This window comes from Aedes albopictus, chromosome 1 (assembly GCF_035046485.1).
Source record: "Aedes albopictus strain Foshan chromosome 1, AalbF5, whole genome shotgun sequence".
In the NCBI taxonomy this organism is placed as follows: Eukaryota; Metazoa; Arthropoda; class Insecta; order Diptera; family Culicidae; genus Aedes; species Aedes albopictus.
Genome location: NC_085136.1, coordinates 135,072,481 through 135,085,205, shown reverse-complemented (window position 1 = coordinate 135,085,205; position 12,725 = coordinate 135,072,481). Strand labels below are relative to the sequence as shown.

At 42.9% G+C, this 12,725-nt stretch overlaps 2 protein-coding genes across 2 annotated transcripts in view; one reads left to right on the top strand and one right to left on the bottom strand.

The window, feature by feature from the left end:
• Positions 1–6,938, bottom strand: part of LOC109415627 (serine--tRNA ligase, mitochondrial) — a 33,899-nt gene extending 26,961 nt beyond the window's left edge. The window contains exons 1-2 of the mRNA XM_019689528.3: positions 6,226–6,938; positions 5,559–6,135 (exon numbers count right to left, since the gene is read on the bottom strand). Of these exons, the coding sequence (XP_019545073.3) occupies positions 5,559–6,135; positions 6,226–6,768 (1,120 nt within the window). The 5' untranslated portion in view covers positions 6,769–6,938. The remainder of the gene's footprint in view (positions 1–5,558; positions 6,136–6,225) is intronic.
• Positions 6,939–8,483: 1,545 nt separating this feature from the next.
• Positions 8,484–12,725, top strand: part of LOC109423006 (katanin p80 WD40 repeat-containing subunit B1) — a 49,583-nt gene continuing 45,341 nt past the window's right edge. Inside the window, exon 1 of the mRNA XM_019697917.3 lies at positions 8,484–8,823. Within this exon, the coding sequence (XP_019553462.3) occupies positions 8,784–8,823 (40 nt within the window). The 5' untranslated portion in view covers positions 8,484–8,783. The remainder of the gene's footprint in view (positions 8,824–12,725) is intronic.

Here is a 12,725-nt window from a genome sequence, read left to right as displayed (position 1 = left end):
CAGCCTATGGGACTTCAGCTGGTTTCGCAGACCGAAAAAGGCCCGATTCGCAGCCGAAATCCGTCTTTTCACCTCGTGGATAACATCATTATCGCACGTTACTAGAGTACCAAGATAAACAAATTCGTCCACAACATCAAACTTTTTACCACTTCGTCACCACGACCACGGTCGGACCGACATTGACCACCAGCAATCATGTACTTGGTCTTAGGGGCGATTTCTTCACCCTGGCTTAAGCGTTAAGCCCGGTTTAACTATATGGGTAAGCCGGGCTTACCGGTTAAGCCTAGGTGAAGAAATCGGCCCTTAGTGGTGTTAATCGTTAGTCCAATTCTCGTAGTCTCCTTTTTAGAGGTATGGACGCCTCTTCCACGGCCCGAAGGTCGATCCCGATGATGTCGATATCATCCGCGAAGCCCAGGAGCATATGCGACCTCGTGACAATGGTTCCGCTTCTTGGCACACCGGTTCTCCTTATCGCTCCTTCCAGCGCGATGTTGAACAGTAAGTTCGAAAGAGCATCGCCCTGCTTCAGCCCGTCTAAGGTTACGAACGATGAAGAAATTTCATCCGCAACCCGTACACTTGAGTTCGAACCGTCAAGCGTCGCACGAATCAGTCTAATCATCTTTGCCGGAAAACCATATTCGATCATAATCTGCCATAACTCGTTTCTCTTCACTGAATCGTACGCCGTCTTGAAATCAATAAACAGATGATGGATCTGCAGGTTGTACTCCCGAAATTCATCGAGAAACTGCCGCAGGGTGACCATCTGATCCGTCGTTGATCAGCCCTCACGAAAACCCGCCTGATATTCGCCGACGAAGGACTCCTCAATCGGCTTCAGCCTGTTAAACAGAACTCTGGACAAAATTTTGTACGCTTAATTGAGAAGTGTTATTCCTCTGTAATTCGGACACTCCAGTCAATGCCTTTTTTGTATAGAGGGAAAATAATAACATCCAAACAACTAGCAGGCAGTTCTTCCGCTTTCCATATATTCAATATAATACGGTGTAAGAGTTGACACAGCTGCTCACTACCGTGCTTGAGAAGCTCGATCGAGAGTTCGTCCTTCTCAGCAGCCTTATTGTTATTCAGCCCTCTAATGGCTGTCTTGATGGTGGTGGTTCCACAGCTTGTCCGTCGTCGTCGATTCGAATTCTGTCTGTCGCTCTTCCATTCCCACCGTTCAACAACTTCTCGAAGTGTTCTCCATCTGGAAGCCACCATTGTTTTGTCTGTCAGCAAATTTCCTTCACGGTCGTTGCACATGACGGGAGAAGGAGCTGTTTATCTTCGCACACCAATGGCAGTTTCGTAAAACCTCTGTGCATATATCATTCTGCTCCATACTTTCTTGCGCCTGAGCAATCACATTTTCCTTATGGTATTTTCTTCTTTCTGCGGTGGATTCGTTTTTCGGCTGCTCTCGCTTCCCTATATCGCTCCCTGCTTTTCCGGGTCCCAGACACCAGCATCCGTCTTCTGGCGACATTCTTCTAATCCGTTACCCTCTGACACCCCTCGTCGAACCATCCGTTCCTAGGTCGTCTTTAAGCAGTGCCTATCACCTCCCGCGCTGCCGTACTCATCGCTCCGTGGATTGACTCCCACAAAGTGTTGAGATTATCGCTCTCGTTGATTTCGCTTATCCGCTGATACTCAGCTACCGTACCGTCTGCTGAAAAACGTTGGATGTTGAAACGCATCGATCGCCGGTTCTTAGAGCCTTACCAGCTACGAGGTAGTGATCTGAGTGGATGTTGGGACCCCTAAAAAATCTACCATCAATGACGTCCGAGAAGTGTCGGCCATCTACCAGCACATGGTCGATTTGGTTGCAAACTTCGGAAGGATTTCTGAAATTTCCGAAAGATCTCCTGAATGAATTTTTTAACAGAACCAGAGAGGAATTTCTGAAGAAATCATTTGAGGAATTCCTGGAGCAATCCCTGGAAGACTAACTGGCTAAATCCCTGAAGAAACACCAGAATGAATCCCTGGAGTAATTCCTACAGGAATGCCTGTACGAAGCCCTGTAGAATCCCTGGAGGAATTCCCGGAGTAATCCTTGGAAGAATTTCTGTATAAGTTATGGGAGGAATACCTAGAGAAACATCTGAAGAGATCTCATGAGGAAATATTAGATGAAATTTCTTCCTGGATGAATTTCTGGAGGAAATTCTAGAAACTCCCGGAAGAATGCCTAGAAAAATTTCAGAAGAAACCTCTTGAGGAATTCCTGAAGGAAATCTTAGAGAAATTTCAGAAAGCATCCTTGAAGGAATTCTTGGAGAAATCCCTGATGGAACTCCTGGAGGATTCCCTGAAGCAATCCTGGGAAAATCTCTAGAGAGAATGGATGAGACCCAACAGAATTTCCTGGTGAAATTCCTAGAAAGATTTCTGGGATGAATTCTTAGAGCAATCCCTGGAGAAAATCGTGGAGGTATCTCTGGAAAAATATCCAGAGAAATAATAGGAGTAATTGCTGGAGAAATTTCTGAAAAAAATCCTTGAGAAATTCCTGGAGGAACCCCTGAAGCAATTCCTGGCCGAATTTCTGGAGGAATCCCTGAAAAAATCCTGAAAGTATTCCTGGAGAATTTCCTGGAAGGATCTCTGAAGAAATCCCTAGAGGATTTCCTGAAGAAATTCCTGGAGGAATTGCTGACGTAATCACGGAGACAAATTTCGTTCGTTTGAAACAAAAATATTCATGTTCATTCGGTAAACTGATAAAATGTTTAAAACAAAAATTTGAATTTTTAAATCTAACTGAATTGCATATTGATTTCGACAATACATTCCTCCTCTTCTTGGCGTAACGTCCTCACTGGGACGAAGCCTGCTTCTCAGCTTAGTGTTCTATGAGCACTTCCACAGTTATTAACTGAGAGCTTCCTCTGCCAATGACCATTTTGCATGTGTATATCGTGTGGCAGGCACGAAGATACTCTATGCCCAAGGAAGTCAAGGAAATTTCCTTTACGAAAAGATCCTGGACCAACCGGGAATCGAACCCGTCACCCTCAGCATGGTCATGCTGAATACCCGTGCGTTTACCGCCTCGGCTATATGGGCCCTTTATCGACAATACATTATGTTGGCATTGGAAAGGTTACACGGAAGGTGGGTTTTTTCAGCGAGGGAAATAACTTTATAAGTTTAATGGAAAAACAAATATTTCCGTAGGACCGACCTGCCACAAAAAAATATTACATTCATTTCTAACATAATCTGTCAGAAGATGCATGTTTTTCTCAAACATACATTGTATTCGCTTCAAGTGTGGCGTTTGATTTGCTCCAAACAGTTTTATTTTTGTGGCCTGAACAAATTGACAATTTTTTTGAATTTATCTCAAATATTTTTGATTTTAACATAGTTTTTTTCTGCGTAAATTTCTGAGAGATGTCCTGGAGCAATTTCTGGAGGAATTTCTGGAAGAATTTGTAGAAAACCCCGGGGGAATCCTTGAAGAAATTTGTGGAGAAATCCTTGGAGGCATTCCTGGAGGAATACCTGAAAAATTACTGAAGGTATTCCTGGAAGACATTCTTAAGAAATCCCTAGAGGATTTCCTGGAAGTATCGTTAGTGGAACTTCTGAAGGATTTCCTGAAGGAAACTTCGAAGGATTTCCTGGAGGAATGGAAAAATCGCCTGGCGAAATTCGTGGAGAAATCTCTGGAGAAATTCCTGAAGCAATTCCTGATGGAATCTCAGGAGAAATTCATGGAGAAAGGCCTGGAGGACTCCCTAGAGGAATTGTTAATAATTTCTGAAGGTTGTCCAGGTTCAATTCTTGAAGAAATGCCTTAACTTGATGATTTTGTGGCTATATCGGTCTCTTTCTACTCATAAGTATAAGGGAGTAGAGATCAAAGTGGATAATGAAATGATAGATATGATAGAATTCGCTAGGTAGCGAACAAGTGTGAAAATTTTATAGAAGGTGAAATTAGACAAGTAGGCCATGTATTGAACGAATACATCGAATGCGTGAAACTTCTGCCGTGCGACCTGTGCTTTTAAACAGATCGGCTTGGTTGGTAGTTCAATACATGGCCTACTTGCCTAATTTCACCTTCTATAAAATTTTCACACTTGTTCGCTACCTAGCGAATTCTATCATATCTATCATTTCATTATCCACTTTGATCTCTACTCCCTTATACTTATGAGTAGAAAGAGACCGATATAGCCACAAAATCATCAAGTTATTAATAGAATACGGTCGATAAATCAGCATATGATACAAAATGCCTTAAGTAATTCCTGGAAGAGTTCCTGGAGAAATTCCTGGATAAAATCCTGGAAGAATGCCTGGAGGAAATCCTAGAGGGATTACAGTGGGATTGTTGGAGGAATCAATGATGAAATTCCTGGAGAAATCTCTAGACGAATTTATGAAATAATTACTGGATAAGTTTCTAGAGGAATCTCCAGAGGAATTCTATTATTTTTCTATTTCTGAAAAAATCTCTTGATGAAATCTTGGAGGAATTTCTGGCGGAATTTCTGGAAGCATTCCTGGAGAAATCCTTGAAATTCCTTGGAGGAATCTCTAGAGGAATACCTGGAGGAATCCTTGAAAAATTCCTGAAGGTATTCCTGGAGAATTTCCTGGAAGAATTTTTGAAGAATTCCCTGGAGGATTTGCCGGAAGAATCATTAGAGGAACTTCCGGAGGATTTCCTAGAGGAATCTTCGAAGGATCTCCTCTATATAGTGTATACACTTTTTTTCGATCTGCGTGTGAATGTAAACCTTTTTATTATAATATTAGGGTAATTGATCCGATCATGGAGGAGTTAAGCACTGGGTTCATGCTGAAACCACAATTGCATCGCCCCAAGCAAACTTTTTACATAGATTGAATTGAAAATAATAAAATCCATCCTTAACCTACGGGAAAATAACGAAATATTGCCACTTTGATGTTGTTATGAGCATTTTATTCGTTTTTATCTGAAAGAACATTGTGTTCCTAATGTTGCGGTATTTGTTCCTAATGTGTTGCGGTATTTGTTCCTATTGTTGCGGTATCCCATTGAAATCATATGGGATACCGCAACATTAGGAACACTACCGCAACAATAGGAACACAGCAGCAAACACATTAAGGAAAATATTTTTTTTTAAATAGGTTTTAGGCAAATCTTAAGCAAACAAATGGTGCAATTTCATAATTTAAGCACCATACATCTATTAAAAATACCTTTTGGTAACATTTCAGTCGAAAAAGCGTTCAATTGCCATTACCGCAACATTAGGTACTACCACAACGATGGGAACAATTACCCTATAGAATATTTGATTTCTTTGAGATATTTTTCTGGAACTCTGAATTATTGATAATCTTTGAATTGGCTCGATTTTTATAAATAATCTGGCGGCCAGGGGGGGGGTATATGATGTAAATTTGACTGGATTATAGCTAAAAGTGCCCGAAATAGGACACTCTGCCCAACCCAAACAATCCCACACAGCAGATAGGTAGTGTTACATTACAACATCCTAACATGAACATCATATTCTACTCACCCAATCGCCTGGCTTGATAGTCCGTGCAGTCGCTACAGCTGGAGATCTCCCCATACATGCCACGCCCTGGCATCCACGCCTCAATGTCATACTTGCGGTACGCAGGGGCACCCAACTCGCAGGCTGGCATATCCAACAGTTGGAAATGCAACCCCAGAGCATCGAACAGTCCAACCTCGATGTCCCGGAACTCCTCCAGCATGGACTCGGATTGATCCGGTCGACACACGGAAAACATTTCCACCTTGGTAAACTGATGCACCCGGTAAATGCCTTTCTCGTCATGGAGGCCAGAGGTTTCCGCTCGGAAGCATCGACTGACGGCGGCCAGCCTCAACGGAAGTTCACTTTCGTCGGTAATTGTGCCCGAAAAATATCCGGCCAACGCCATCTCGGACGTTCCCGAGAGACACAGCGTTTCATGCGGAAAATTCAGCTTGTAAACCTGATTTCGTTCCCCATGAGTGTTCATACCGCAACTTTCGATAACTCTGGCCGGTAAAACGTCCGGCACCGTGATCAGCTTGAATTTGCTGGCCAGCAGCTTCGTTACGGCGTATTTGATAAGTGCTTGTTCCTACAATGGAATGTAAAAATGCTGTCTGAGTTTACATTATTACGAAAACAGTTTGATATAGGGATCGTTTAGATAGCGAAAAGAACTTACCAATTCGGCCAACTCACCGGTCAAATAGTACGACTTGTGTCCCGTAAAATTCCCTAGCTTTTCCATCCGAAATATGTTCATCTTTTTGGCCATTTCGGAAAATTCGAAAACTTTCCCCTTCTCAAACTTTGGCTTCTCATTGTAATACCTTATCACTTTGGGTTCCGCCCCGTAGGCCAACACGTCCGGATGAGTCTTGTTAGGAATCTTCCGAAGTTCTTCCTGTAGCTGACCGGCCAATTGATCCCGTTCCGGTATTTGTTCCGCTGGCACGGCTTTTATTCGATTGTGCAACTCATGGACCAGCTGGATATTTCCTATCCCTTTCCGGTGCTCTATGTTGTCTCGAATCAGGGGCAAGTTGGCCGGATTGAGGAGATAGTCCGTGTCGTAGTTTGCCTGTTGCAGTTGAAACTTGTGAAGGCCATTTTCATGTTGTGAATTTGAATGTTTGACTCGTACTTCGTGGTGCACAGCGCGGACTAGCAGTTTAGTTTGAAGAGAATGCGTTTTACACGCAAATAATCGACGCAATGAAATCATTCCTTCGCAGTGCCGTAGATCAATAAGTTATTAACACATCCTAGTCATAAACATACGCAATTTATGTAACACTTTTTAGAAAGATTGTTCTAAATAATGAACGAAAATTTTAATAATTTTGGAAAACGTAAACAAAACAGCTGATGGACTTGAACAAAACGTCATCTTTGTGCGATGTTCTATGATATTTTGATACCGTAAACTACAGGTGAGATTCGATTTTTCGAACCAGAAATGGTTCACAGCCGTTTACCCGAAGTCTCCACTGCAGTGCAGATGCATGGGAAGATTCATTTATTACGTCCATCGTTTTTCGGAATTTCTAGACCCGTGACTTTTACTGTGCGCGCTGTTTTCAAATTTTGTGTGGGAGTGAGCAGGACAGGGCAAATTCGTGCAGAGGCTCATTTTGCTGCAGCTTTCAATGCAAACATAACGTTTACACCTGCGTTTGAATCAGGGGAATGACGTAAGGGCCAGAATCATCAACCCTCCATTCGATTCAACATAGCGTCCAATGTTTTTTTGTTTTGATTGCTTTCATGAAAAAAAAAATGCGCTGGAAACATCGACACTGCTTCACTGCTACATTATAATATCGTGCAAAGTATGATTTTGTCTATGGTATGATAAAGAAAGAGAAACAATCATCAAAAACAACGATTTCGTTTGAAATGTGTAATTTCCGAAATAAGCACTACACAAAAAATAATGTTGTGTAATATTACATCTGAACTGCTGCAACCCGATCAATACGTTGGTTGCATGAATATTACACAGGACGATGTACACATGAGAACAAAGGATTTTACATCAAAACAATGTAATCGTACATAGGAATCGTGATTACATCGATTATTTAGTGCATCGGAATGAATTACATCGGGCGGGCTGCATTTTTGCTGTGTAGCATCACACGAGCCACACACACCCGAAAATCAGGAGCAAGTTAGTGTAAACCAGGCAAGGGGTGCAAAGTGGTTGGAAATGCGCAATGTTGATTCGTTCATTTCGACATTGATTTTTCATATGAGTCTGATATTTTCGAGTTCCCTTCATCGATCCTCTCTTTGTGTTATCACAGAATGTGTATGTATTGAGTTTTCCAAAGATTTTTTGGTTGAAATGCAAAGAAGACGACTACATGTTGCTATTTATACAAACAAAAAGAATAATGATTTTGTTTGTTTTGATCAAGTTATTAGCGAGAGCGAGAGCGAAAGAGAGAGAGTGGACGAAGAGAAATCGACCAAGTCTAGATTGAGTTTAAATAAGGGGGAAAGAGAAGATGAAGAGAACTCGCTCATGTTACTTTCGCCTTTATTTAAGGACAGACTTGTTAGAATCCCAAAATGGCCGTCACAATGGCTGACTCTGGCACCTACTCACGATTTTGAGGGCACAAATCTCTTCGTAAACAAAACCAGCGCACCTGATCTTCTTATTTTAAGCTTATTACAAGTGAGCAAGAACAGAATAATAAAAGGCTTTGTTGTGTGAAGCTTTTTTCTTGAGATTTGTGCGTTTGAAGTTTTGATGCATTGTTAAAGCGGGAAGTCAAGACGTTTGTATTTAAACTCAATCTAGAAGTCAGTTAGGCTCTTACGAAAAATCATTGTCGATTTTTTGTGAAAATTAATCGACCTGATGCTGCGATGTTTCGACCAACGGATCCAACCTCTTCCCAGTGCGAAACCGTGATAACTGTCAAATCTGTCAAACGCCAAAGAAAAAGAAGCAACAGAGTAGCGACGAGCAGAAGAAGAGAAGACTGCTCTGTGTGGTGCAAGTGGAAAAAAATAAAAGAGTCACAAAATCCGTGCGTAAAGTGAAAATTTCGAGCCGAAAACTTGTGTCCACATCGTTCCGCTCGGTTCCGGCCCCGCGAATGAAGAAACGGAAATAGGCCATCGCGTAGAATAGGCCCGAAAAAAGTGCTTGTGCTAAAATTGTGATAGCAGCGCAGGATTTTCCTCTCGCCCAAGTGAAACACCCCCGTCTGTGCGGAGTGGATTATGGCCTTAGCAGCAGCCCGAAAGACACCATCGAAAATCTGTAAGTGTTGTGGCGGTGGTGGGAACTCGGTACAAAAAGAAAGGAAAACTTCTCTTTCATCACGAGATGGCTATTTTTGTGATAACCCGCGGTGAAATGCATCCAGGGGGGAATGGATGGCGCCAACAGGCACGGGAAAGTGGCTCCAAAACGTCCTGAAATTGATAATTCTGGACACAGCTGAGACGATCGATGGTTTTTCATTGTGTGGTTTCTGTGCGCTACGTCTGTCCGTACGACGTTCGTATACGGACGGCCTTCCTTGCCTTCCGCTTGTGTATCTCCGTTTCTCTGCTCTCGTCTCGTCACTGGGGGCGCACGTCGATCTCAATCGAACGAGAGTTTGATCGTTCTTTCCGATGTGCGAGAAGTTGGGTTGATTTTTGCTTGTTTTCTGCATAGTGCGAACGACGAGCGCAGCACCGCAAATATAGCGAAAGGTGGGTCGCGGTGGCTACTCAATGAACTTTTTTTTCAAGTCATTGATCCAAGCGATCCAAAGGAGTTGTAATTCTCAACTTGATTGATTGATTGATTTGTCTTTATTAAAGAGACTTTCAGCCCTTGTGTTCTCAAATTGTGTTTTATGCGTTATACTGAATAATTTAAGCCATATTGTGCTATACAACAAATAAAGCTCGCCAGATCGCGCTTCACCTGACCTTCCGATCGTGTTCTGTACATTTCAAGCCTTAAGGTGCCAAACGCAGGTCAGTATTGCTAACTGCTCCTCAAATCGGACTGACACAATAGTGTGCAATGCAAGCACCTTCAAAGTGTGATTGCAGCGCAGGACCACGTCGTATCAAGTTGGGGTCTTCGATGCACTTATTCCTTGTAAATCAAGGAACAAGTGCACCGAAGACGTCGAGACGATCCGAGGTACATGTGCAATTTTATAAAACTTTTTAGCCCAATTTGGGGTGAAATCTGCCATAACGAACGTAAACTTTGAAGGGTTATTTTTCGGTATTGTCGGAACTCGCACACTTATTTACTTTCAGTCCTGGGTAGGCACCCACGGTGGTGCAGAGGGCCGAATTGAAAGATTTCCATCCTGGGTGATTGCCAGCCATCGCCTTGACCTGTGGTCAGGTCTAATTTCTGAGCCTCTGGGTCTGCCTTTGCTGCGACGTCCTGCTGGGTTTCAATCTTTTTTTTTATTTTTTTTATTTATTATAGAGGTTGTAAACCTAGGTTCATTCGCTTTTATTAACCGCAAACTTTTCTTAAATTTTATCGTACAAGTTAGCTTTTTTTATAAACTTGATAAGAGCTGATTCATTGTCTTTGTTGTTGCCTAATAGTATTTCAACATTGTTGCTTAAAGCTAACTCTTCCCTAAGTAAGTCGAACTTCCTACAGTTGATTAGTATGTGTTCAACTGTTACCTCTGATTTGCAGATGTCACAATTTCGTGAACTGTTTTTATCATACAGATGTTTTTTAGTTGTTATAGTATGTCCTATACGAAGTCTGGTTAAAATTTTTTGCTCGAGGCGATTTTCCCTGTCTATCCATTTACCAATCGTTGGTTTACTTAGCTGTAAGAAAGTGGTTCTATTGTTAGACCATTGTTCCTGAAAATGTCTGAAAAGTAGTTTTTTCACCCAGTGGGATACATCGGCGGCAGGAACAGATCGAGATAGAAGTCTGGACGATCGTCCACGTTCGGCGGCATTATCCGCCAGCTCGTTTCCTGGGATACCAGAGTGACCTGGTATCCAGCAAACTGTAATACATTTCTGAGCGGATGCTTTTTCGAAGGCCTGTATGAAGGGGTGGGTTGATTCTCCTTTTTCGATGGCGGTGATGCAGCTTGCAGAATCGGATAGTATAACAGTAGGTGTTCTGGGAGCCTGACGTGCAGCGGCTTCCAGAGCGGCAGCCTCCGCTGTGTAGACGCTACATTGGGGTGGAAGGCTTCTTTCGATACAAATATTAGATCTAATTACTCCGATACCGACTTCTGTAGCACTTTTTGATCCGTCCGTGAAAAACTTGGTATGGTCGGCGTATCTTGAGTTGAGGTGATCTTCGACGATGATTCTGGCAAGTCTGGTGTTTTGTCCTTTCTTAAAGGCATTTTTAACCGTGGAGTCCGTTTGTATTCGTTGGAGATTCCAAGGACGACGGCCAACACGTTGAAGCTTGGCAATACTTGGTAGGTTGAATCCTGCAGCGTTGTTTAGTGCGAAGTCCACAGCTTTTCGAAAGTGCGTATATTCTTTGTTACACTTTTCGACAATTCTGCAGTATTTACGTATGAATATTTCAGTAATCCGTAGGTTGAAAGGAAGCTCTCCTGCCTCGGCAGCCAAGCTAAGGGTCGGTGAGGAGGGGAGGGCACCTGACGAGATTCTTAAGAGCTGATTGTAAATGGGTTGTAAAAGAGTGGTGATTTCGTTTCCAAATAGTTCTACACCATATATGAGCTTCGACATACATACTGCATTGGCAATCTTCCATAATGAGGACCTGCTGGCTTTCGATGATATAGCTTTAATGAAGTTAATTCGATTCTGCAGAGTCTCTTGTCTTGGCAGCGTGCATAGAAAATTGACCTCGGCGATTGATCCATACTCCTAGAAATCGGGCAGCATTCACTTCAGGGATGGTTTCGCCTTCCAGGGCAATTGCAGGAAGCGATCTGTATCCTCTGTGCCCCTTTCTATGACAAAGGTGCAAGAGGCATGATTTGGAAGCCGACAGACAGAATTTAATGTTTTTTGCCCATTCATTAACTGCATGAACTGCCTTTGAGAGATGTTGGCGCACTGTAGATAGCTGCTTGGACGAGGCAATTAATAATATGTCGTCGGCATATACCAAAATTCGAATGTTTTTTGGAATGACGTCAAAAACCGTGTTCATCGCCAGCAGAAATAGCGTAACTGCTAGCACCGATCCTTGAGGGACACCGTTATCTAAGGACTTTTCGGACGAAAGAGATCCGCCATAGCAGACACGAAACCGTCGATCGTTCAAAAATTGAGTGATGCACGACTCGATGCGATAACCAGCGTTCACACGTTTTAATTGCTGCAAAATGTGGGGGCGCCAAGCCTGGTCGTAGGCTTTACGAATGTCGAGCAAAGCGAACTCGAGATGTGTTTTGGACTGTTTGGCATTTTCTATGATTTCTTTTAGCTCGGAAAAGTAGGTAGAGGTCCCTCGTCCAGCCCGGAAAGCGTGTTGCTGGGGATGTAGAACGTTTTGCTCTTCTAGAAACGTAACCAGACGATGATTCACCATCCTTTCGTAGATTTTCCCAATGCAACTCAGAAGAGTGATGGGACGATAGTTTTCCATGGAGTTGTGGGTGGTGTGGGGCTTTGGGATGGGTACAACTATCCCTTCTCTCCAACGTGCAGGAAACTGTCCTTCAGCCCAGACGCGATTGAAGGTTCGCAACATGGCGTATTTTCCAGCGATTGGTAAGTGCTGAATCATTGGATATCCGATGTTGTCGTTCCCGGTAGAGTAACCCTTTGCAGAATCGATGGCACCCAGGAGTTCACTGATAGTGAAGTCTCTATCCAATAATGAGGCCTCGATCGTTGCAGGCGGTGACATATTGCATTCATAGCTGCTGGCATTACTAGAGTTGGTAGAAGTCGTTGAGGATTGCTGGAAAAACTCAGCGAAGCGTTCACAGATGACGGATGGATCTTTTTCATACTTTCCTTCTATAACAATTCCTTTATTTGTCTGCTTTCTTTTGCCACTAAGCTTGTTGAAGTTGCTCCAAAGTGTTTGTGACGGGGTGTGCGGATTGAAACTGTTGCAGAATATATCCCATGTATCTTGCTTTGCTTGCGAGACAGTTTTCCTGGCGGTAGCTCGAGCTATTTGGAATGCTTTCCTCAAACATTCGTGCTCGGGATCGATAGTGGAGGAAC